The following is a 27,083-nucleotide window of genomic DNA, read 5'->3' as shown; positions in this document are numbered from 1 at the left end:
GCCAATAATGGATAAATATAGAGTAATACCACATTTGGTTTTTATTAATCTTTTAACATTTATTTCAAAATTGTCCATTTTCTCTTTTGATATTATTGATATGGAAGTTGGAGAAACAAAGCTTCCGTCCAATATAACTAGTTATACTGAATCCATACGATATGATGATTTGTGTCTACTTTTGGCCATGTATCATCATTCCAACAAGTCCAATGTACTAAATATACTGAATCCAAACCAAAATCAAATTGGACATATCAATCACCATGCAACTAGCAAAAACAAGAAGAATAAATATAATTTCCTACCCTAAAGTTTCAAATTAAATCATGTAGTAGACTGTAGACATTTATCAATTAACCCTTACAAAGTTTTAAAATCATATCAATTTAAACCCTATGCTTTGCGGGTTCAAATTATATATGATTTTGCAATTTAAGGATCTTTTTTTAAATTAAAAAATTATATCGTTTAATTTGTAACTTTCTTAAATTTTATGATTGCATTTAAAAACTTAGAAACTATAGTGTTTGATTTGAAACCACCTTAAAGAATAATAGATCCAATGTAATTTGTCCACAAAAAAAAAACTGTATGTTAAATAGAAGGAAAAACAAATATCTAATCAAGTTTTTTTTTTAAGTAATAAATTTTATTTGTTGGAAGAATAAGGCAATCTTATTAATCAACAAATGTAGTACTGAAGACCCACAGCAACCAGCACACTTTTTTTTTTTAATGCAATCTTACACACCCACTTTTAACACCGTAACAGAAAATATTTTTAAAAAAAGAAGAAAAAATAGAAAGGAGGAAAGGAGAAGAAGAATAAATTTATAAAATAATTATAAAAAATGGTGATAAGCTTGTAAAGATAGAAAAATAATAATGAGCACTCAAAAAGCTTTTTGAGTGCTCATTATTATTTTTCTATCTTTGTAGGTAAAAATCTTCTAGCTAGATTGATACATGCAATTATGGAGACTTATAATGGCGCACACAATGCACACATTCCTTTCAAATCATGTTTTAAATTGATTTTAAATAAAATTGTGGCGCACACAATGCACACATTCCTTTCAAATCATGTTTTAAATTGATTTTAAATAAAATTGTGAAATCGTGTATTTTAAAACACGATTTCAAAAAAACACGTGCAATAACGAATATGTGAAACTGAAATTTTTACTGAAATTGAAATTTTTTGTTGTTGAAAGTATTGTAAATAAATAAAGGTAAAAGTTAGTTGAAATAGTACAGTAAAATCCATGAAAATACCAAAAAGTAAGAGTCCATAAATAGTAGTAAAAATAAGTTAAATAGTTAACAAAAATAATTTTTGCCATACATAAACATAGTCAAACTTTGTAAACATGCAAGAAAAATAACTAAATAGCCTAAATTAAAGAAGGTAAACGAGCCCATTGAATGTCAAAAATCTTGTAATTTAACTTAAATTAAAGAATGCAAAAGAGAGCCGATTGAGTGTCAAAAATCTTGTAATTTAAGTGAGATTTCAAGATTCAAATCCCAAGTAACTATCAAAATATTAAAAGAAAAAAAAAAAAAAAGTTGATCACTCTCACTTGCCATCAAAACAAAGAATGGTGGAACTCATCACAAGGCGTTTCCCTCTGACGCAAACAAAACACGCGGCCGAGCAGGAGGAGCAGGAGCCGTTGTTGAACCCGTGGCAAAGAACACGAGGCGGCGGCAACGCTTGTTGCGGCGGCGAATGGGAGTGGGAGGCGGAGACGGGGAACTCATCTGACACTCTTCTTCTTCTTCTTCTTGCTGATGATCTCTTGTTGCTGCGTTGAGATGACAGCTGTTGAGAGACAGCGTCAAGAAATCTTGTTGCAAAGATCGCTTCCTTCCCAAAACTTTCTTCGTTGGAGTTTTCTGCAGGCAATTCTTGGCCTCGGTCTCTGTCACTGTTGCGATTTCTTCCATTGATATGATATTCCAAAGGGAAAAAGAAAGACACGCAGAGCAAAGAGGGTATTTTTCACTGATTCTTTTTTGTTGAGTTTGTGTTGTGGGTGCCTTTGGTTTTGATGTTATAGTACCTGCATATACAAGGCGGTTTAACGGTCATATTAATTTTTTTTTTTTCAAGAACCAACGGTCATATACTCATGCGCGTTGGCTCAACCCAAGTCCTACTCGTATTAGGATTGCCCATTTGTATAGGGATTGAATTTAATAAATAAAAAAAGACGTCCAATTTCTTTTTCTTTTTTATAAAAAAGGTTAGAACGGTTTTTTTTTTTTATTATTTTTTTTTTATAGAGAATAGAAAAGGTTAGAACTTAGAAGATATCCAATTATTGATTTTATTTTTATTTTTATTTTTATTTTTGAGAAAAATAATTTAATTTTAAAGTTAGAACTTAGAAGACCTCCACGGGTTTATACTAACATAAAAAATGAAATTCTTTCACACTAAGATGCTCTTAACAACATTACATTATTAATTTTAATAAGATAGGGACCGTGGTTATTAATTTCTATCAATTTGTTTTTAACTTATTAGTAGATTCTATGGATTTCTGTAAATTCATCAACTTTATACTCTAAATCTTTATACCCTTTCAGACTCAATTCTACTTTTTGTAAACCTATCAAACTAGTATTTTTATTTTGGTAAAATCACCAGTTCTCAAATTTGTAATGTGCTATTAAATTTTTATCGAACAATTTACATGAGGTGGATTGCAAAGAGGGTGTAACTAATTAAAAAAAAAAAAAAAGGAAAAAGAAAACTTTCCCGCTCTCTCATGCTTTTGGATTTTCTTAATTCTTAACCATTGTTCTTAGATCACAAATTTCATGCATCTTGTTTACAACAAGATACAACTACATACAAAAAGCTACATACAACAACATGTTACATGTTATGTCAAGTCTATATTTAGTGCTGGCTCTACATGTAAAGCAAATAATGCGGCCGACTAAGGCCCCAAGTAGGAAAAAAAGCTCTCAAATTTTAACTAATAAGATTTTAAAAAAATATTTAAATAGTATTAATTAAATCCAAATATTAGCCAATAAATAAAATAATATTTTTTTATCAAATGAACAAAAAAAAAAAAGTTACATCTCCAACATTTTTTACAACACTTTTAGAATAAATTTTTTTTTTATACAAGATATAATTTCTACTCTAACCTAATCTAAATGTATATGTGTGTGAAGCTCCCTCTTAGAGACTTGAACTCCGGCTCTTAACCCCCACACCCTACAAGCATTTATACTTGTGGAGTGACCACCGCACCAAAGGTATTCGGTAGTAGAATAAATCTTAATTGGTAGGTTGTTACAAGGTATTATTGATGACAAAAAATTAATATCAGTGATGAGTTTAAATTAGAATTAGTAATAAATTAACACCTAGGATTTGTTATGAAAATATTATGAATGTAGCACTTCTAAAAAAAGAGCAATACAAAAAAAATTCACAACATTTTTCATAAGTTGAATTGACAAACTTTTACTAGTTTTTATCTAAATTCATCACTAATATCATTTTTTTACTTATCATTATCAATCTGCCACATCAATAGGTTTGAAAAGTTTGGTAAATTTTTTTGTCTATAAGCTTTCAAAAAAAAAATCTTCATTATTCATGTTAATTAGTAGTTATTTTGCATCTAAAACAAGATAATAGAATTTAAATAATATTTAATTTTTTTAAAATCACGTTTAAATATATAAGGCCTTAATTTCAGTTTTCGCCTTAGACCCCAAATACATTAAGCTGCCCTTGCCTATATTATATCATCATATAATAAATGTTATGTCCTATACGCTGTGATTATGTTAGATGGACACTCTTTTTTTTTTTTAATTAATATTTTCCTCTCTTTTTTTTTAATTTTTTATTGTGTCGTGTGCTATAAGTATGTTAAATTAGTAACTATAATAAAAATTTGTGTATACAATATTAAAAAAAAATTATTTTAATAATTCTAATATTCTATCATGAATTTTTTGATGTAATGATAAAAGTTGGGTTGTTATGTTAGATCATACCATCTCACTCAATGCAAGTATTAGAAGTTATATGGTATAATATAGTGATTCATTATATGTACATTAAATGATTAACACACCTTAAATGAAACTCTACTGCCAAAAATAAAATAAAATAAAAATACCAATTCGATTAAAACCCAATAATAAAAATCTTGAGATATTTAAAATGAGTTTCATTTTTTTAAAATATTTTATAATCCATTATATTTTTCGGTTTTTGATAAAAATTTAGAGTAATACTATACTCATTTGTCATGTAGCTTAAAATGATATATTTTTTTAATTATAAAATATATTAATGGAAATTTTTAATGAAAATTTCTACATTATTCTTGATTAAGTTGTGCATCTTATGAGCGTAATACTAATATAGAATAAAAATGGCAAGTAATGGAGCTACATGAAAGTTTCAACTTGCCATCTCACACTGTCGCAAGGACAAAGTTAGAAGAGTAATGAGTATCACACATGGGGTATTGCACACTTATCATACACACTATAACGTGAGTTGAAATTGCTTTCATGATATCATAATTTTAATTAAAATTGTTCATGATTTCATAAGAAGTGTATTCAGATTTTAGAGTGTATAGTAAGAAGGGTGTAACAAGATTTAGCCAAGTTAGAGAGAATTTTGAACTTGGGCTAAGAAATTCATTAGGTATTTTAAGCAATTATCGGGTAGGTATCAATTAAAAAATGGGTAAATTTTGGGTACAAAACTCCACGCATTATCTTTTTTTCCCCCTCAATACTTGCAAATTTTTAGAAGATTAAGATCAATAGTTATATAATTAATCAAATATTTAAATTTTAAATTTTTTTTATTTAAAATTAGGTATAAAATCTAATTTTATGATTCGAATAGTAAATATAAATAACATGATTGGCACGAAAATTTGACATATATATTAGAAACATAAAGAATGTACAATTTAACAGTTAGATTTTTAAAATATATAACAATGTTAATTTTGTTAGTGGAAGTTTAGTTACTAGTTACAACCAATTTCGTATCAAGATTTTTTATTCTTAAAAAAAATGTAAAAAAAAGATGATTTTTTTTATTATTTATATATATATTTTTTAAAAAGCTAGTCTAAATGGAGAGAGTGTTCAATTAAGGGCTGAGATTGATTTCAAATAAATCCATGGTCTAAAAATATGCCACGTCATTTAAAATAATTAGCCGAGCAAATTTAAGCTAAAACTAACGTTAGCTTCTCAACGCCTAGGTTTTCTTTCTCTGTCTGACTCTCTCTCTATCCCTCTCCTCTCCTAAAACCCAGCGGTGGTCGGCCTTCTCCTTGCACCCACCACCACTGCCGCCGCTGCTGAACCGCCATCACACGGCGGTGATATTCCGAAAACCGGCTGTGCACCACCAACTCTATTGAGTTGAGGTAAGGTATAACACTTCCTAAACACACATTTGAGTTGTTTTGTTCATTGCTTGGTTTTGGTTTAGTTTTCATTAGCAAACAGGGCATAAAACATAGTTGTATGTATGTATGTATGTTTGTGGTGTTTGGGAATCTCTCTCTGCTTTCGATATGAGTGTTAATGTCCATGTGGTTTCATCCATCAGTTAGACTCAATTTGGGTTTTCCCAGAATATTGAGTTCCACTTCTTCTTTTAAGTCCATCTCTACTGCCCTTGCCTTCCTCAGCCCAACTCAACCGTCTGATGATGATGAATATGCATCATCATCATCATCATCATCATCATCATCGTTGTCTTCATCTACTGCCTCTTCTTCTTATGCTAATAGTACTGCAACTGATATTTCTGGTTATACCCACAACCTTAACCCCACCAAAACTAGCACCCCTGTAGCTCAGGACTTGTTTGACGCGTCCCGGGTTGTCCAAATCTTGAACTCCATGAAAAGGGATCCCAAGACCGCAATTTCATTCTTTGACCGGTTAAAGGAACAGGGTTTTGCGCATGATGTATCCACGTATGCCGCGCTTGTTAGGATCTTATGCTATTGGGGTTTGGATAGGAAGTTGGATGCTGTGTTTTTGGAAGTCATTGTTGGGTCCTCTAATGGCCATTGTCAACACCCGGGTTTTGAAATTTCTGATTTGTTTGAAAGGCTTGTGGTGGTGGAGGGATTGCAGGCTGATGAGACATTGCTTAGAGCATACAATGCGCTGGTTAAGTCTTATGTTAGTATCGGTATGTTTGATGAGGCCATTGATGTTTTGTTCCAGACGAAGAGACGGGGTTTCATTCCTCATATCTTCACTTGTAATTTTCTAATGAATCGATTAATTGAGCATGGCAAAGTGGACATGGCTGTGGCTATTTACGAGCAGCTGAAGAGATTAGGTTTGAGCCCTAATGATTACACCTATGCAATTGTGATCAAGGCACTCTGCAGGAAGGGTGATTTGGAAGCAGCTGTTCATGTGTTTCAGGAGATGGAGGTAGCAGGGATTACTCCTAGAGCTTTTGCTTACACTGCATATATCAAAGGGCTTTGCACCCATCAGAGGTCGGATTTGGGATATCAAGTGCTACAAGCATGGAAAGGGGCAGATGCCCCTATAGACGTGTATGCTTATGCTGCTGTCATTCGTGGATTCTGTGACGAGATGAAATTAGATGATGCAGAGAGTGTCTTTCTTGATATGCAAAAACAAGGGGTGGTCCCTGATGCACAAAGCTATGGTGCATTGATCCATGGGTACTGCAAGAGTTGCAATTTGCTAAAAGCTTTGGCTCTCCATAATGATATGGTGTCAAAGGGTATAAAAAGTAATTGTGTGATTGTTAGCTCGATTCTTCAATGCACGTGTAACATGGGCATGTCTTCGGAAGCATTGAGTCTATTTGAAGAATTTAAGGGGTCTGGAATTTTTCTTGATGAGGCGTCATACAATATTGTGGTGGATGCTTTGTGCACACAGGGGAAAGTTGAAGAAGCTGTGCAACTGCTTGAAGAAATGAAAGGTAAGCGTATGAATTTAGATATTATGCACTATACAACCTTGATTAAAGGGTATTGTTTGATAGGAAAAATTGTTGATGCCTTGAATCTATTTGAGGAAATGAAGGAAAACGGTTTCAAGCCTGATATCATTGTTTATAATGTACTGGCTGCTGGGTTTTCTAGAAATGGCCTTGCATCTGAGGCACTTGACCTTTTGGAATATATGGAGGCACAGGGTTTGAAACCAAACTCTGTTACACACAACATGATTATTGAAGGTTTATGTAAAGGTGGCAAAGTAAAGGAAGCTGAAGAATTTCTATGGACTTTAGAGGATAAGAGTGTGGATAACTATTCTGCTTTGGTTAATGGGTACTGTGAAGCCAACAGTATGAGTGAGGCCTATAAAATTTTTGTTAGGCTGTCAAAGCAAGGAGTTTTAATTAAAAAAAGTTCATGCGTTAAACTACTCACTAACCTTTGCTTGGAAGGTGTCTGTGATGAAGCTCTTGTGGTGCTTGAGACAATGTTGGCATTGAATGTAGAACCAAGTGAGATAATGTACAGTAAAGTCTTAGCTGCTCTTTGTCGGGCTGGAGATATGAGAAAGGCTCGATGGTTTTTTGATTTTTTAGTTGAAAGAGGGTCAAGTCCAGATGTCATTTCCTACACAATGATGATACATGGTTTTTGCAAAATGAATTGCTTACAAGAAGCCCAGGATCTCTTCCATGATATGAAGGAGAGAGGGATTGAACCTGATGTCATCACTTACACAGTTTTGCTAGATGGTCTTTCCAAAACGAATCTAAGAAGGGTTTGTTCCCCTTTAGATGCAAGGGAAAATAAGGAAGGGAAAGTGGATGCTTCAACTGTTTGGGCAGAAATGAGGGACAATGGTATAAGACCTGATGTTATTTGTTACACTGTTTTAATTGATAGGTGCTGTAAGACAGAAAACCTTCAGGATGCTGTTGCCCTCTTTGATAATATGATTGATAGAGGACTAGAACCTGATACAGTGACATACACAGCTCTTTTGTCTGGTTATTGTAATAAGGGAGATGTGGATAAGGCTGTGGACCTCTTTAAGGAGATGTCTACTAAGGGAATACTGACAGATACCCACAGTGTCTCTATTCTACACCATGGAATTATAAAAGCCAAGAAACTGCAATTTCGGAGATAGCACTCTATTGACTGCCAATGGTCAGATGAACCCAAAATCCAAAAACTAGTTCAGTCAACTATTCAAAGGTAGATCCGAATGAATCATGCTATATATTGAATTTCAGTACTTTACATGGGAACACTTTTTGTTGTAACCTTACATTGAAGGTGGCTGTTGATTTTGCAGGCAGAGCAGAAAGGAAGCTTTATGGGTAGGCCTCTCTGAAGTCACTCATCTTCAGGTATCATACAACTATATATTTGAGTCAAAATGGAATTAACTTCGCATTCAAGTACTTCTGCATATATATATTTGATGAATCAGTAAGAAATATTATTGGAAGCTCAAAGAAAAACAGTACCTACATATTTGCTCTTTCCTGTAATATGGGGTATATAAAATTACTGCAAATAAAGGAGGAAAACCACTTTTGTATGAGTATATCTGTCATGCATTTCTGTAGCGTGTGTTCTGTCTTTTTTTTTTTGCCCCTGCATGTCTTAGTCTTTGTTTAACATGACTTCTGCCTTTGCTTCACTAGAGAACTTCTTGGTTGCAGAGATTATGATTGGCTGCTATGCTTCCTAAAAAAAAATTATTGTATAAAGATGGGAGGTTTGAAGCTTGTTTAAGTTGTCTTTTTTAAATGTAACCTTTCTTTTAATTTTCAAATAAAATATTAACATAACTTATAGGGCAAAAGTACTTTATTTCTGCAACAAATCTTGACTAAACTTCTTTACCCTCCACCTGTTTTTTCTGTAATTCTTTAGTCTACTTTGTGCCCATTGTGCATGAAGTAGTTTTTTTTTTAATTTTTTTATTTTAATATAATTACTCTTACCTATAAGGAAAAAAAATGATTACCATCTTCAACAAAATGTGGCTTGTTGCTGTGTCCATTAATGCTTATTTTCTTTTTGAACAATGTATTAGAGCTGTCACAAAGAAAGAGATTGTAATTGCTTGTCCTTATTTTTGTTATTTAAATAGCTTGCTTGTACAGTTGTTAAATGCTGTGTCTTGTTGTCAAATAATGTGGAGGCTACTTAGATAATTTGTAAACAGAATTTAGGGGTATGACAGAATTTAAATTTAAATAAAATAAAATTCCTTGTTTGGGTGTGCTGTAGGAAAAATTCTAAATTCTGTATAGAATTTTAGCCAGAAATTCAGTTCTTAAATTTCGATTTACAAATTCTGCCTATTCAGTTGTTGTTTCTAAACTCCTCCACGTTTCTCGCTCACTTGCTAGTTATTCAATACCTCCTTCCCATCTCCATGGCCCCTACCAGCTTGTCTCCAGCTCCCACGTCATCCCCAGCTGTAAATACTCTGGCTCCTCTGCCTTGGTCAACTTGTCACTGACTGAAATACTCCATGCTCTGCCACAGCCTTGATCAAAGTCAGCACCACTAGATTCATTACCTTAGTCGTCTTTGTGGAAACTTTGTTGTTCCAGATCCCATCAGAGCTATGTTTCTCTTTCTCACCTCAACTTTTCCACCATCATCCCGGATTTGTTATGGTTTTGTTCCTCATTTCAATTAATTGCATCAAAATCACCCAAATTCGCTCTTCTGATGGGCTTTTCAGTTTAATATCCTCAATTCAATTTGGGCAAACTTTAATTGAGCTTGACATGATTGAAGATTAATTCTTACGCTTTCACCATTAAAATCCACATAAAACAATGTGGATTTGCACACCAAATCTTGCTGATATCATTCCATCAAATATTTTATTTTCACTCCGAAGGTGTCTTGACTATGGCAATGTCATTTAAGTGCCGATTTTTCTCAATGCATGCCCCCAAATAGTACATTCATTTTCGAGTATATTTTAGAGCAGTGAGATTCGAGATTCTGTGGTTTGGCCCTTAATTGTCAAGGCAACTAGCAGCTTTCCTGTAACATACCCTGTTGCACTGTTCTGCGTAACATACCCTGTTGCACTGTTCTGCGTAACATACATATACATACACATATACATATATATATATATAATTTTCAGCAAAACATGGCCACATGGTATTTTTATACAGAGCAATAAGTATTTGATTGGATTCAGGGTCCCCCCCTCCTTTCTTATAAATTTGATAAAGTAGAGCAATAACTGGTCAAGGAATTTCAGAATTTTTTAAACATGGAATTATACGTAGATATTGGTACTATTTCCTTGTATTTATATATGATAACGAAACAACGAAATTGATAAATGGTGGGTTTTAAACCCCATTCTTTTTTCTGTGCAAATATAAATTCTTTACCCAAACCCATGGTAATGGTTTTTTGTTTTGTTTTTTCTTGTTATTTGCTTCAGATTTTTATTTGATGAAAGAGGTCACTGTGCTTTCCATTTACACCAGGTACTCTTTTCAAAGAACCAAATATCTGCAAAAACATCCCCCATCTTGAAAGAGGTTTGTAATGTTTTCTTGATTTGGTTTGTAATATTAAAAAGCCAAGGGCCCAGATTAACTTGGTTTTCTTTGTCAGGTTGGACTGAGCCTATGTACATTAAATGTCATGCTTTTGGTGATCAGTACAGGGCAACTGATACAGTTATACCGGGATCCAGAAAACTTAAATTGGTATTTGGTAAAATCCTCTCCCAGTTGACAGCTTTTCAATGATCTTTTTAGTTTCATATTTTATAGAGACTTGTTACGGCTTAGTTTTTTCAGTTCTATATTTCTGTCAATGCCTTCGTATGTAATCAACCTATTAAGGGAAACTGAAATTTCTGCAGTACTGGATAAACATGATGAGAAGAAAGAGTTAGAGGTTTTCAACTTTACTGGTGCTGGAGGTGTAGCCTTGTCCATGTATAACACTGATGAGGTTCAGATCTCACAAATGCTATTCTTTTTCCTTTGTTTCTTTCATACTTGGTGCCTGACCTGAATTTGACTTGCTAGAGGAGTGTTTTTAGTGTTATTATTATTATTTATTGTTTATTATTATTTTTTTGAAAACAGTCCATTCATGCTTTTGCTGAGGCATCAATGAATACTGCTTACCAGAAAAGGTGGCTACTTTATCTTAGTACTGAAAACACCGTTCTTAAGAAATATGATGGAAGGTATACTGTTACCTTGTTAGACTTTCTTTTGTATTCCAATTCTGCCCAGTTTTGTTCCAACTGAATTATCAAAGACTCTCTTTTACCTTAATATGAGGCATGGCCTTTTTTCTTCTATGTGGAACTTTAGAGTCTATCTTACTAATTATGAATCGAGAGGCATAGCCTTTTTTCTTCTATGTGGACATTTAGTGTCTGTCTTACTTATTATGTATTGCTAGTTTCTTATCATGCGAATTTCATGAAGATTCAAGGACATATTTCAGGAAGTTCATGAAACTCAATGGAAATCTAAATTTGATGCTGCAAGGATATGGTGAGATATCCAGTTCATCATGCTAATTACTTTATGAAGTTTAAGTTGTTTGTCATCAACTTATGTGGTTGAATTGCTAGGTATGAATACCATCACTGATAATATGGTAGCTTAGGTTCTTAAAGTGAAGGAGGTTTTGTGGACTTGCAGAAACTATGATCGCAATGTAGAGTGATTGATTTGCCCAATGTTTGTATCAACGCGGAAATTGTGTGAAAAGTTTCTTGCTCTTGGAGTGTCCTAACTGAGTGTTAAGTTATTCATCTAGTTTACGATAAAAACTCTTGCCATTGGTACAGGATTTGGATCTCTTGGGCTGCTGACATCAGTGCTGGTATGTTTTGCTGTTCTCATTTTTATTTTTGCTGATTTTTTTAAAATTATTTTTTTAAGCCTTTCTTTTTGGTCCATTTTTCACTTCTAATACATGTGAAGTTGGACTTGGGTTTCAGGTGACAATGACCACTATTACTGGCTCCATCAGAGAGGTGGTGAAACCAGCATAAACAGCATAGCATCAATATTTGCTTGAACACGAGGTCTTGCACACAGGTATCAGATTAATTTCTTCTTTTATTGATTTGTTTTGTATAATTTTAGTTCTGTGAATTTGAAGTTTTAGGAATTGGATTTTTCTTATTATTTAAATCATCATGCGAAAATTGAGCAAATCAATGTTATCAGGGCAAAGTTGGATGACAACACACAACTTTTGGATTTACTGTGAAACTGGGAGCAGCATGTGTTGGAACAGTCAAATCAGGGAAGATGACGAAGGATCTTGAACTTCTTATTCATGGGTCCAAGTAATTGCTGTCAAAGGCTATTTCTTTTGAAAGTTATGCTGTTGTGCTTAGTTTATATACAACAACAACAACAACAATAACACCTTAGTCCCAAAATTTGGGGTCGGCTATGGATCCTCAATAGATTAGATTGGATCGGCTATATGAATTATTTTCTTCCATTCTATGCTATCTAAAGTCATGCTCTTAGTTACTTCCCTAATTGACATGCCATTTTTTATTACTTCTACTGATGTTACTTATAAAAAAATGTTACTTCTACTAATGTTAGTTTTTATGTATAGAAAATCTTTCATGTTTTTGTATAGGGTTATTCTGTCGCAGCGTCAAAATTCACATAAATGACCATCTAGAGTCTATTTTGATTAGTTGGGGACAACTTTTACTTGTTATTTTTTCATGATATAGAAACAGACTGCATTTATGTGTATGTCTCGGTTGTATATGTTAATTGCTACAGAATTTTGAACCCGAGCTGCAAATATATGTTCCATTTTCAGCTGTATCACTACTGTCATTAAGAAAAGGCATGTATGGAGTATTTTTGCAAGGATACGGATTTGCTGTGAGAAAAGCCTATTTGCCATCAACTATTTCTTTTAGCTTATTTACTTGCACACATTTTTAAAGTATTACTTATTTTTTAGGTAAAGCTATATTTTAACGAGGCTCATTTTATTTTTATAATTTAGATTTATGTAAGGAAGTTGTGTCCCTGCTTTGGCGTGACTAAGCAAAAAATCAGTTGCAATGGATTATATGTTGTGTCCTGCTCAACTCAATTCTATGGTCTTACTCCATATTTCTTGCATGGGACACAATATTGTTTGGTTCATAAAATTTCCTGTGCCTCTGTCAAGTTTAATTATGAGGTTATTGATAATTTAAACAAAATTAGAAAATGTGATGGCAATAAAATTAACAAAGTAATTCAAATGCATAAAGTTTATTTATGAGGTTTTTAATTATTTAAACAAAATTAGAAAAGATCATGGCTATATAATCAACAATATAATTCCAATGCAGAAAGTTTAGCATTTGGCTATTCATCTAATACAATGCATAAAGTTTAGCATTTGGCTATTCATCTAATGATTTTCATTCTTTTAAGTGATAAATGGTCAAGAGGAACTGACTTTGCTTCATCTTTTACAACAGTAACTTGGATCTCTAAAACCGTCCTTTACCTATGAGCCACAACCAATCAAGAGCTACTCCTGCAAATAAACCACATAAAAGACACAACACAAGCAAATTGCCCAAAGCATTTTGCTCAGGTCCCTACAAAACAATGAAACCAATAAATATTAATCAGGAATCACTTGAAAACTTATATTTACTGCACATTATGTAGCATGCTATGTCAACTAACCTTGTAACCTTTGGGTGCCACTGTAAGGACACAGACAGTAAGGTAGCCATTAGATACTCCCAATAAGGATGTCAGCAGGATCATCCATCCCTTATCACCATATTTTGCGCAAAAGTAGAACGCTGGGATAAATAAGAAACGAGAAAGAATTGCGATCATAAGGCCCTTCCTTGATTCTAACTTCAGGCTTTTGATGAGGGGAATGTATCTTGATATCAAATCCCAGATATTGTACATTGCAATCAGAACAGGTGAATACCTGAAAGATCATCATCAATGTGCTAGTACTGTAGTTTCACTTTCTTAGTTCACTAGACAAGGCAAACATGTAAGCAACTAGCACATAGCTAAGCATAGAAACAATACTATGGTTTGAAACTGCAAACTTTATTCAAAGTGCAATTTGAAACAATGGAAAGCTGCGAAGAAATCATTTAGGGAATGATAATGTTAAAGAACTGGACTAATGGAGTATATATATATATATATATATATATATATATATATATATATATATATATATATATATCCAAATGCTACTAGTTTTTATTGAAATTAAAAATGGAAATGATGGTTTTTGATAAGAAGCAGGCTCACTTAGAATACAGTGAAAAACATTTACTCATTCAACTTCCATCATTTGAAAAAGTAAACCAAATGTTCCTCTGTGATAATTGAGCACTTACCATGAGCCTAGCCCATGTGTTCCAGTATTTTCATACAAGAAACCGGGGAAAATTGACAATGTTAACACATAAATCAGAAATAGGCCAACTGCATAATCTATATTCTGAAAGAACAATTGCTTATTGCTGAAGCGCTCTAGTTGTTTTGCGCCATCTTCATCCTGTGAATATTTCTTAGGCCATTACGATATTGCAATCTCAAAACTTCATTGAGCATGATGCATTATGAGGTTAAAGAGAAGGTGCATTACTCCTTGGTTTGAGTTTGTTTGGATGCCAGCAGCAGCAAGGTCAGATGATACAGTTTTTGATCCTTCCGATGCTGCCTTTGAGCGATAGTACTTCACTATTGGCAGTTTAGCGAAGACAATTGCATAGAGCAGAATACACAGAAACTCAAAGAATGTGGAAATTGCAAGGAACAGTGCTGCAAAATAAAGATGTTTTTTAGTCATCTTAGCTTCAGAAAATTTATATAAAACCAAGAATTTTATTTTATGCAATTTAGTGAAGCTCAATTTCCTTTTCCTGTACGCTTAAATTCAACTCCATATTGTTGGCTTCTCAAGACTAATAATAATAGTGTATGAGAAAGATTGAAATTTGAAACAGCACAAACTAGTAAGGAACATCATTTTCCATCAAATCAGCAATGACAACATATGAGCGAAATTGTGAAAACCATAACAGTCGACTATTAGTAAAATAAGAGCAACATACTAGCCCCCTTGCGAAGCCCATTATGAGTTTTCTCAAAGGATACTTTTGTGAGTAGCCTCAAACCAGAGGCCAGAGCCCCTGATGCAGCTAGACCACCAAGGAAAGACTGCAGAGCATAAACATTGGACATGTATTAAAGTTAAGGTTAAACAGATGAAGACGACAATGAAAATTGTTGAAAACATTCGGCTCAATATATATTATTGATTCCTAAAGTTCTGCTCACGAGAGATTTTATTTCTTAAAGTTTAAAATGATCACTTTTAGTCCTTATATTACTTGACCAAACTAAAACTGACATGTCATTACTCTATAGGGACTAAAAATGACTACTTTAAACTTTAGTGATTATAAAAATCACGGACTAAAATTTAGGGACGTAAAAAGAACTCTTGAGAATATCAACCTGAATGAATTCAGGGCACATGAAAGACAAGTCTCCAAGCATTCCACCTTGAACATGGGCATCTGCAACTCCAAAACAAGCAGAAAGCACACATAAACCAATAAAAGGTCCAATTCCACCTTTCCCTGATGAGGCGAAATCCAACTGTCACCAAACATGTAGGAAAGGAAATTACAATGGATGCAATATGAATTACAAGTATTAAATGGCCAAAATTAAGAATATAAAATGGGAAAAGCTGTACTTACAACTAAGACTAACAAAGTGCTTGCAAAGAAAAGAGTGTATCCAAATATGTTGCGCTTCCTAGTATTAATCTTTGATTCATTGTATGCTAGTATAGCCATTGTTCCAAGCGCGAATGGTTGATAAACAAGCGTAAGTACCCTTGAAGGATGGTATTTCTTCCAAAGAGAGGGAAAACCTTGTAAGTCTAATTAATCTCAAAACTCATTACAATAAATCAAATGAAGTACAGAATGCCATAAACAATAGTTTTTTCCTTAAAACTTTTTTGTAAAACAGGAATAGGTACCTCCACGTTTAGGCTCTCAGCAATTATAACATAGAACTCATGGTTGAAGAATCATTCCCTCCCCCCCCCCCCCCCCCCCCAATTTTAGTTTTCTAGGTTTTCGCATATATAATATAAAATATAAACCAAATAAAAGTAAAAAAAAAAAAAGTTTCAGTTGAGCCTGCCCCTTCTCATACAGTATCAACATTGAATTCCAAAAAGCTGTAGTGTCTTCCTTGCTTCAAAAGATTAAAGTACTTGTACAATATCTAAAAGGAACAGTTTATGCAGTCATCTTTAGCCTCAAAAAATATATTGAAAATAAGCATGACTTACCGGGAACAACTGATAGTAGTAATCTCCAATTGTCAGCATACTATTCCATGACACAAGAGACCCAAGCCCGAGAAAGAAACAAACTACAATTGCTCTATGCTTTCCCTGCTTATTACAGATATGAATTAAATATTAGATATAAATGTTCTGATTGAAATAAATTCCACTCAGTCTCTTCTTTGAAAATTTGCAAAATCCCCCAAGTTAATGTTCTAGCAATGAAACAATGTGTGAAGTACAAACCTCAAGCCTTGTTGGAGCCTCTGTTTCTACAGAAATAGTCATGGCTATTTCTCACGAGTCAAGACTCTGCAATAGTTATATACTTTTATTGTAACTGATACTTAAAATGGTCCATTGGAAGCAAACAAAACATTGAAGGAAGAGCTATAAACTGGAGTTATCATAGCATGATTATGGGAATAAACATCTACATTTATGCAGCCTACTTATAATAAAAAAATAAATGCAAGCATGAGTTTCAACAAGCCTTGTTTATGGGTTTTGAGCAGTAACTAGCTCCTTCCAAGTACAAAACTTTCAAAGAAGATTAAAAAAAGCGGTAGGAATGGCTTTGAGAATGCAAAAGGAGTAAAAACCATGAACTAAATGTTCACTTTTCAATGTATTAGAACAAAGGCTTGAAATTATACAAAAGGAAATGCATACTATAATGCAAAAGAGGGATATAGAAACCTTATCAAGAGTATGGAAGCAAAGAAAGGAGCTTTAGTTAATAGTTATATAAAAGTATGGAGGTGGACTGCAAAGTTTGAAAGCAAAAATGGGTGTCGACCATATAATTTTATAAAGAAAAAGAAAAAGAACTAAGATTCTTTTGGTTTAGAATCATGAAAGGACAGAAGGTGGTCGCGATTGATGAATGACTAATGAATCAAAAGGATAGCCAAAGAATCTTTGTGGGTGAGTTTTGACTAGTGAATTAAAGTTTTGGATGATTAGCTCAAATGTTAGCTCAAATGTATAGTCAATCAATGGAATAAAATTCAAGTAAGGACAAATGTTAAAAAGCAAAGGAATCTACTATAGTAGTAATTTGCCTTTTTTTTTTGGCTGACAAAACTTCATTTTCTGCAATCTGCTTTAGCCAGTGTTTGATATTGCCATTTCTTAAGAAATTGGGTCAGGGTTTCATACTTTCATATTAAAAAATCTTCATCCTAGACAAGGACATCCACGTGGAATCTTGGATGGACCGGAGTTGAAGTTTTTAATTAATAATAATTGCTTTAATTATGTAGACTTTAATAGCATTTTATTATTACTTTACTAGGTAGATGGATCATCATAACTAGTAATATGAATCCCAATCTAATTTTGAGCACTCTCTATACTCTGGGTTTGCTTCATAGTAGGGCCTGTTGTTGTTACTTGCTGAATTTGTCAGAAATATGGTTTGAGTTTGAACACTGTCTCCAATATCCGTCTTCAATTTATAAAGTAATAAAATTTCGTATGTTAGGTTGGACTTATTAAGAGAGTTTGAGTCCACATATAAAAGAGAGTGTTAGTGATATAGTTAAATAATTTTTTTTCACAATTTTCTATGCTTTTATTGGCGTGACAATCATAACCCTTAGTCTCACTCCTTGTTAAATTCTGCCATTATAATGAGAAATTTAATACCAATACACACAAGTATGGTACTTTTTTTTCCCTTCTGAAGAAGGCAATTTTGGTGTTTTCTGTTCGAGGGGGAGGGGTAATTTCTTTCAGATGAGTTTTTCTTTTTGGTAAAATTCTCCTCTAATATGAGGAAATAATACTATAAGGAATACAAGTTGGATAAATCAATGCATTTTTTGTGCATATATTAGATATCTCATTCAGAACTTAATAAAGTGGGATAGGATTTTGATTGGCATGCTAATGAAAGTGTAGGGTTTAAATTGACTTAAGTATTGCAGTGTGGCGTAGGGTTTTGATGTCATTTGGATTGAGGACTCTCCTCCTCATGCTTTGGAATCTTTGTATTTTGATTTATCTTATATTTAATTTTTTTTTTAAACCTATGACGTTCGCTTCTGATGATAGCTTTTTATCATTAAACCAAGACACCAATCAGTTTTTGGTGTAGGCAGGGATTGAACTCCAAGTTTCTTATATAACCATTAGAGACTTTACTAATTGAACTAACTAGAACCCACTAACTTTTATATATATATATATATATATATATATATATATATATATATTTGATACAAGAAAGAGTTTCTAATCTAGCCTAATCTAAGTATATATGTATATGAAGCTCCTTCTTAGAGATTTGAACCTCGGCCCTTACCCCCCACACTCCACAAGCATTTAGTTAGAGGGTCATTCTATGGTTTAGACTGTTTTTCCAAATATATATATATATATATATATATATATATATATATATATATATATAGTAGGTGTTTTTCCCCAAAATTTTATATAAATACTTTAATTTTATATTATCTTTCGTTATTATTACTTATATGTATAAAAAGATATATTATCTTTCCTTGTGGGTAGATCCATGGGATTACGGTACCGTTTTCTCAAAATATTTTATTATTTATGATACTTAAGTTTCACAGATGAACTATATAAATATAATTCATAAAAAAATAGTGGAACTATAAATACTAGTCAAACCATGGTAGGAGATGGACTCATATTCCATGACTACTCTTCTCTTGTCTTTTGTTGCATCTCTCTATCTTGTTATTACAAGTTGTCACAGCTCTCATGACTGAAAAGCAAGCCAACCCCATGATAGCATTATAAAGGTAAAAGCCAACCGAACGTGATAACTCTAAACACCAATTGGGTTGGGTCGTTGAGTTTAAATTATTTTGTAAAGCCTGATAAAAATAATTTAGATTTTTATTCAACTCTTTTAAATCCATTTCTCAACAGATAATTACAACTTACACCTACCTGATAAATTATTACAATTTAGGCATCGGGTTGGTGTGTAAATTTTTTAGAGGATTTAGATTTGAATTTTTTTTTTGGCTGAATAAAAAAAAGGTCTCTAGTGTGAGCTCATCAACTTCACGTCACGTGATGATAATGAGTAATATTATGTGTACTGTAGAGCTTTCTTGGAGTTATCGCTCGAACTGTTCCTCTTTGGATGTTAAGACAAGAACTCCTACCATCAAGCCACACCCCGTGGGGTCTTAAAGATAACTTTTAGTATTTGGAATTCCTAGCCTCCCATGTTATATTATTTAAAATAATTAATGGTTCACAATCCATAATCTTGTTTCAAATCAACTTTCCAATCAATTAAATATTATAATAAAATAATATAGCACTAAAATGATCTTGTACTTCTTTTCGGTCATGGAATATGATTTTCGCCTTGAACATACTCGGACTAGAGTGTGCTTCTATAAATGTAAGATACATGCAAATTGATATTCTTAATCATCAAGAAACACGAGGCTTCTTGTTCTCCAGGTTTCTAAGCTTGGGATGTAATTAAAACATATTTAATCAGAAATGATATACCATTGTAGACGACTAAATTCTTAGTTTGAAATAAATCAAACAAGTAAAATAGTTTCACAAATGCGAATTTGTATTGATGAATATGTGGTACAATTCTCTGTAATTACAAAAGAGTGATCCTCTGATTTGATCTCTTTGAAAGATTTGTTGATTGGAATTGTGGTGATGTGATTTTAATTCGAACACAAGATATCCTTCAATTTGGCTAAGGAATGGATCGAAGATCTTTGAAACAAAATTATAATGAATCTCTAGCTATGAGCTTGTTAGAAATTCTTTGTTCTTCACGTTCTTTGTTGTTCTTTGTGTGTTCTTTGTGCGTTCTTCTTTTCTGAAGGTTTGTGGTGGAAGTTCTTCAGGGCTTTAGAGGCTAGAATCCTTAGAGTTTCTCTGATTTGTGGTTTGTTGAGGTTTTTGGAGGCTTTTGAGCTTGATTCTAGTGACCTTTGAGACCTGGAAGAGTAGTTTGGATGATTTTGCTTCGAATGTTGTCTGTATTCGAGGTTGAAGTTCTTGAAATTCTTGGAGGCTTCGGGGTTTGATTCCGGCAGAGTTTCTGGATTTCTGAACTCAAGATATCTTTTTTCTGTCCGGCCAAATGTCTTAGGAAGGCTTCTATTTATAGGATTTTGGAGATGGGTGAGCGACACGTGGCAGAGTCTGATTGGTGACACATGTCACAGCCTGATTGGTCTGCTTATGTCATCGCTTACACATGCTGGATTGCTTGTGTCATCGCTTACACGTGCAGGGCTGCTTGTGTCATCGCTTACACGTGCAGGGCTGCTTGTGTCGTCGCTTACACGTGCTGATGCGTTTCATGCCTTTATTTCAATGACACTTGGCAAATTTCTATTGGTTTTTGAATAGTGATGGCAAAACCTAGCAGCAATACGTGGCGCTTTGTAATTGGTTGTATTTTGTGGACTTGGTAGTATGATGTGTCAGCTTGTGATAGGTCGGGAATTTTCCCTCTCTACAAATGCCCCATCGAGACTCGTTCATGCACATAGTTTTGGAGTATGGTGAGTGAATGAGTCTTGAAAAAAAATAGATTTTTATACTTGACTCTTTTAGTGAAATAGCTGAAGGTGGTGGAGCTTTTAACAGGATGAAGTAATTTCAGAAGAGTAGACCCACCCATATGAAAGGCTTTGATGAGATCGAGAAGGGGTCTGCGAGTACTTGAATGAACTCGCGTGACCAAGTTTTCTCAATAGAGGTTAAGTCGAAGTAATTTCAGAAGAGTATTTTGGATCGTTGGTGGCGATCACAGGGTGTTGAAGATGGAGAAGAGGTGAGAATGTTGGCTGGGTACAGCATGCAGAGCTCTAGAGCTAGCCTCCTATTTTTAAGAACTTCTGGTGAAGTTATATCTGAAGGGTATACTTCGGATCACAAAAAGAACATGTGGGAGTGTGGTTGAATGCGTATGTGTTATTGCATCACTCAGGTTAAGTTGAGGTAATTTCAGGATTCTGGGTGTGCTGATGTTGGTGGTGAAGAAGATAAAAATGAAAATGAAGTGAATGAATGAAACATATGACACCATGGTACTGACCCTGCATGTTGGGGACTCTCTAACGTAGATGTCTCTGGGAAGTACACCTTGGGATGTGGGATTGACTGCATGCTGAATAAGGTCCGACAACAAGTCGTTGAATGCGCTTGTGCAACTAGACCATGCTGACGAACATTAAGTTGAAGTAATTTTAGAAGTATATTTTTTGAAATTCTTCAAGTTGATCTTAAGTTGGAGTAATTCCAAAAAGTGTGTTTTGAGGTACCAACAATGATGACCTTTGGGCTCCACGCTGGTGGAAATATGGAATGAGACTTTGGCGACCATTTGCCGACACCAAAGGCTAATTTCTGATGAGCTAGTACCTTGGAGGTCATTGTAAGTGTTGGATGGGAGACAATTTGTAGGATACCCCAACACTTTTTACCACCTTCACCTAATGCAACTTGTTGGGAAAGCACAACAAAATGAAAGGTGGAGCTAACTTGTGATCCTGGTTTTAGAAACCAGCCAAGTTGCTGTTTGTTCCGAATCACTGCTTCTGATGGGAGACGAAACAGTTGGAGAGAGACTACGGAAGCCCTGATCTTAGGAACGGGTGTCTCTGCTGGACTTGGATTTCCTGGTCAAACAAATCCAAGAAAGCATGGAACAACAATGCAGACCTTGTTACGAGTAACTTTATGGACAAATGAGGTCATTAAGTAGGGAAACAAAACTTGTTTGAATCCTAAAACAACGATAATGTTATGAGAAGGGTTTCTACTGAACCATGAGAGGGTTGATTTCAAACTGATTATGAAGCGATTTTGGTTGCTAGGTGTTGAGAATGATGAGGCCACAGTGAGGAATGACCGTGAGAAGGAGGATTTGAAAATTTGAAAGAAAAAAATCTTCATTTCATGATTCAGTGTGTTTTTTTTCTTGATGGGCTTTAGTGAATCCGACCCTTCTATTTATAGCAAAGATATGAAGAACGGTAGTTAGGTAGTTGAGAATGGCAGACGAGACTTTTTGGTGAGAATGGTGGACGAAAATGATAGGCGCAGAATGAGAATGGTAGGTTGGAGATTGGTAGGCACCGACGGAAATGGTAGGCTGAAATAGTGACCTAGTGTAATTTCAATTTTGAGACATACTTGTAAGAGTTCATTTGTTCTTTGAAAGGGGATCCTTGATTAAGTCTAGAGGATAATTTTAAGGGAATCCAAACCAAATGGATGGATCTCAAATTATGATCTTGAGAGCTTAAATTTTGGACACCGCTAGTACTTCGGAGAAGTGGGTCAGATTGGTGGTTTCTAAGTCCAAAACAAATACGTAGATTTCAAAATCAAAATCTTTATGAAAACCTGATAGGACAAGCTTTGCTCGAACATCTTGATTTTCGACCAAAGTTTACATCAAAGCCAATAGTTGTAGAATCATACTATTTGAGCAATTTTGGATTCTTAAATGAATAAATAGACCCCAAAATTGGAACGTGCGTGAAAAATTGAGCAAGACAGTTCTATCTCAAAAATTTAGACTTTTGGTCAAGATTTGTGCAAAAGTCAACTTTTTAGAAATTGGATTGTTGTGCAATTTTCAAGTCTCGGTTGAAGAAACAGACCCCGAAATTGAAAAGTATGCGAAAAATTGAGTGGGATAAGTCAATCTCAAAAATTTAGACTTTTGGTCAAGATTTGTGCAAAAGTCAACTCTTTAGAAATTGGATTGTTGTGCAATTTTCAAGTCTCGGTTGGAGAAACAGATCCCAAAATTGGAAAGTACGCGAAAAATTGAGTGGGATAGGTCAATCTCAAAAATTTTGACTTTTGGTCAAGATTTGTGCAAAAGTAAACTCTTTAGAAATTGGACTGTTGTGCAATTTTCAAGTCTCGGTTGGAGAAATAGATCCCAAAATTGGAAAGTACGCAAAAAATTGAGTGGGACAGGCCTGTTTTGAAAATTTTTACTTTTTGGTCAAAGTCAAAGTTCCAACTTGTCAAAGCATTTTTTTTTCAGGCGGTCCGGATCCGGTTTGGTTTTCCTGGTCGGTCCGGGTCAAACCAGTTCGTGGAGGATGATGTCATATGATTGCACTTGGCGCGTGTGACACATGCCCGCGCGTGTAACGCGCGTGGGGAGATGAGCCGGCGCATGGGAGCACGTGGAAGGTGAGGGTGGCGCGTGGGAGCGCGTGTTCGTTCGTCAGAGCTTCTAGCGGTGCGTGGCGGCACGTGACTGTGATTTTGGGCCTGAAATTTTCAGGTTTTGTAGTTATAAGGCCGTAGAAGACCCTTGTATGGTCGGTTTTGTGAAATTGTGCACAGATTTGCACAGTTTTGATGGACTAAACCGGTGGTCATCGTGAGCTTGTGGCGGCGCGTGGTTGATTGTTTGGACCTAAAAATTTTAGGTCTTGTAGAGTGAAGGCCGATAGCTCTAATGGTAGCATCAATTTTGTAAAATTGTTCTCACATTTGCGTAGATTTGAATGAGAAACCTGCGGGTCACTGAGAATTTGTAGCCATGTGTGGCAGCGCTTGGCTGGGTATCTAGGCCTGAAATTTTCAAGTTTGGTGGATCGAAGGCTGTAGAAGACTCCTATGGGTTGATTTTGCTGTCATCATGTCAGAGGATTTAGAAATTTGGAAGAGAAGCCAGCAGACATTGTTGGACTTTGTTGCTATCTTCTTGTTTATTCGAAGTCCTCAGAAGATTTTTGTGGGTTGATTTTTGTGATATCTTGTCAGAGGATTTAGAAATTTAGAAGAGGAGACGGCGGACATTGTTGGACTGGTTGCCATCTTAGTCTTCTCTGTTCTGACAGTGTTTGACATCTCAAGTTTTCAAGGGTGGTGACACAGCTAGTTTGAATAGTAAATAATGCTAGATATACAAATAATTTTACAAACTGCTAATGTGGTGGGTAGTTGTTAGTATATAAACAAAAGTGATTTTAATGGTAGGTGTAGATATAAACCAATAAGAGGTTAATCACATAAAAAAAATGTTGTAAAATAATTTGTGGCGGCAGCATTACTCTCGAACAATATGCAGACTAGAACTCCATCGTAAGTCTAATGCAATAAATTCTTTCTGCCAGCATGATCTTCTGGGGGCAGTTAGCACAATATTCTTTGAAAGTACGGTTCTTTGCCTTTCCACAGCTCTCTGATAGTTTCCCAAGGCTCCTATATAAAGCCACCTAGGCCATGCACTAAGTTTTGTACAATATGCTTTCAATGGGTAACGTAATATAAGTATAGAGAAACTATCTTTTTACTTATCTTTTTTTATTTATTAATTATTTAATTGTTATTATTATTTATGTTTATTTATTTTTTACTAATATTTTTTTTAGGTATCATGATGCTTTTTTTCAAGGATTCGAAGATTGGTCAAGAACCAGCCTTGTTCATTTGTAAGGAGAAAGATGACAAGGATGCAAAGGCTACAACTTTGATTGTTTGTCTGCCCATAATTGGAAGATTTTCAGAGAGATGGGGATGTAACTCTTATCCTCTCAATTTGCCGAAATGGTCACAAGTTGTTCCCTCTGATGGCGGCTCTAATTTGGAGATAGTTACCCTTCTTGCTTCGCATCACGAAAATGTTGCCAAATCAAAGCCGTACAGCACTTTGGGACGAGAGATAATTGCAAAACCTGCCAATTGGGATTCTTCCTTTAGCACGAATGAAGGGTTTTCCTATTTTTTCCTTTATTGGGATTGGCTAGAAGATGTGCTTGGCCGGTGTAAGGACCTCCTTGATGCGGTCCACCTTTACAATGCTGTCTTTGCCTCCCTATTCACATATGATTATGATGAGAATCTCATGAAGGCATTGTGTGAGTGTTGGAGTCCGTCTACCAATACCCTCCACACCTCAGTTGGGGAAATTTCTATCACACCATGGGATCTTTCCATTCTGGGCGGACTTCCTTGCACAAGTGAATTTTATGATGAAGTGGTACCCAATGTGCAAGAGCTAGATGGAACCAATGACCAAGGACGACCCTATCTACCCCACAGCTGTCGCTACCTTTTCATGGCGTATCATCACCTTCAAAATTGGATGAAAAGGCAAGGGAAAGTGAGTGTTCGTGACTGGATTACTTTTTGGTACAGAGGAAACAGCAAGTACCCAGCTCCCAAAAAACCAGCGAGACGGGCAACCATTCCCAAGTGGAGTCAGAATCCCTTTGGTGAGATAAACGAGCCTGGACCATGGTCTGATAAAGAACACGGGGTCTTTGTAGATCTTCAAATTGAGGGTGACTTAAAGGAGGAGACTTACCTATCGGCACTTCTTTCCTGTTGGCTGTGCATATTTGTCTTTCCTAGCAAGGATCCGAATAGCATTTGTCTCGGCACTTTCAAGATTGCTAGTTCTATGGCCAATGGTTGTTCATTTGGCCTTGCTCCCCCAGTATTAACTAGCATTTATCGTGGGCTTAACACCATTTCTTCCTCTCCTACTCCGAGCAAGTTTGGAGCTAGTTTTGCTATTCATTATGTTTACGCCTGGGTAGGTCATTTTTTCAGAAGCAACCGCATCGCCCATGCCAAACTATCCCATCCTTTGATGACTAAATACTCCGGTGTAGGTTCTGCCTCTGTGTTCAGTGAATTGTCCGCACGAAAGTAAATACGAATTGCCACTGACTTCTTTTGGCACGAGACTGCTTTTAATAAAAGCTATGACCAGGCATTCGTCGATAATGATCATTTATCCATTCAGAGGTTCGACTACTTTATGAGCCTTTGCTCAGGGTACTTGTCACTTTGATGTAAAGACCAACACATTGTAGAAGCATATAGCCCCCATAGATTCAGTCGGTGCTTTGGATTTCATCAAGACATTCCAAGTGACTTAAAGGAAAAAATTCATACAGGCTCTTTAAAAGATCTGTACCAATTCTACCAATCTTTCACTTGTCGCAACACAGATTCCAAGGTACTCATTTTGGCTTTTGCGTTAGACTTTGGAAGTCGGGTTAGACATAGCTACAAATAATGGTGGGAAGGAGTATGTAAAACTAATTTTACCAGAGGAACAAATTTACTAGTTGAAATTGCCTTCTCCTTTGTTAAATCACTGACGTTCAACAAACCTCAGAAGGGAAAAAGGGATCTACAAGACTCAAACATTCCACAACCCTTGTCAAAGTTTGCACAAAGTCAAAGCATCAAAGGGTTGCTTGCTGTACCAGTTAGGGATGCCATTGAAATTTTTGAAAAGAAGGTGTGTAACGACTTCGACCCCAGTTGGAAACATTTAAAGAGTCCAATAAAAGGTGTTGATGTGGAGACTTCTACTGATCATGCACATCTTCTTACACATAGTTAGTCTTCTACCTCAAAGCCATCTACGAAGAGTTCAGAATCTCAAGAGGCGTAAGTTTGCTGATGCTGGCACGTCATCCAAATTTCCAATTGAGACAGAAATGACACCTCTCTCATCCTTGCAACCAATCAACCCTCTAGAAGCTTCTATATTTCATGCCAAGGTGCATATTTCTTCCGTGCGTAGGATAGGAGCTTCTATGTTAGGAGATGTTCTTTTAAACAGGCTTTCGAATCTTTCTATAGACAATATCCTCCCACAAGCTGAAGTACATGAAATTTATAGTGAGGTTGAAATTCTTGGAATGGACCCTCAATACTTACGCGAAA

General features: G+C 35.0%; 2 protein-coding genes and 1 pseudogene across 5 annotated transcripts; 2 read left to right on the top strand and 1 right to left on the bottom strand.

Annotated features, from left to right (window-relative positions):
• The first annotated feature begins 5,279 nt into the window (after nt 1-5,279).
• LOC142636221 (uncharacterized) lies at nt 5,280-10,574 on the top strand. Of its 4 annotated transcripts, none has more exons than XM_075810360.1 (3): nt 5,280-8,234; nt 8,335-8,389; nt 10,471-10,574. In XM_075810360.1, exon 1 carries the CDS (start codon nt 5,602-5,604, stop codon nt 8,164-8,166), a length of 2,565 nt encoding a protein of 854 aa, XP_075666475.1. In that variant the 5' UTR covers nt 5,280-5,601; the 3' UTR covers nt 8,167-8,234; nt 8,335-8,389; nt 10,471-10,574. The 4 variants fall into 4 exon arrangements, with proteins under 4 accessions (XP_075666475.1, XP_075666478.1, XP_075666476.1 ...); XM_075810363.1 differs by having other exon boundaries at nt 8,316-8,389; XM_075810361.1 differs by having other exon boundaries at nt 10,517-10,573.
• Nucleotides 9,430-12,101, top strand: LOC142635807 (isocitrate dehydrogenase [NADP]-like; annotated as a pseudogene).
• A 1,232-nt stretch (nt 12,102-13,333) lies between these two features.
• Nucleotides 13,334-17,169, bottom strand: LOC142634042 (equilibrative nucleotide transporter 3-like). Its single transcript, XM_075808310.1, has 10 exons — nt 17,088-17,169; nt 16,635-16,700; nt 16,392-16,496; nt 15,787-15,942; nt 15,539-15,682; nt 15,133-15,238; nt 14,664-14,839; nt 14,413-14,573; nt 13,727-13,985; nt 13,334-13,635 (listed from the first exon to the last, which is right to left on the bottom strand). Exons 2-10 carry the CDS (start codon nt 16,674-16,676, stop codon nt 13,525-13,527), a joined length of 1,260 nt encoding a protein of 419 aa, XP_075664425.1. The 5' UTR covers nt 16,677-16,700; nt 17,088-17,169; the 3' UTR covers nt 13,334-13,524.
• Nucleotides 17,170-27,083: the final 9,914 nt, after the last annotated feature.

The sequence above is a fragment of the Castanea sativa genome, chromosome 5, assembly GCF_040712315.1.
Source record: "Castanea sativa cultivar Marrone di Chiusa Pesio chromosome 5, ASM4071231v1".
Lineage (NCBI taxonomy): Eukaryota > Viridiplantae > Streptophyta > Magnoliopsida > Fagales > Fagaceae > Castanea > Castanea sativa.
This window is presented reverse-complemented; position numbering and strand designations above follow the sequence as displayed.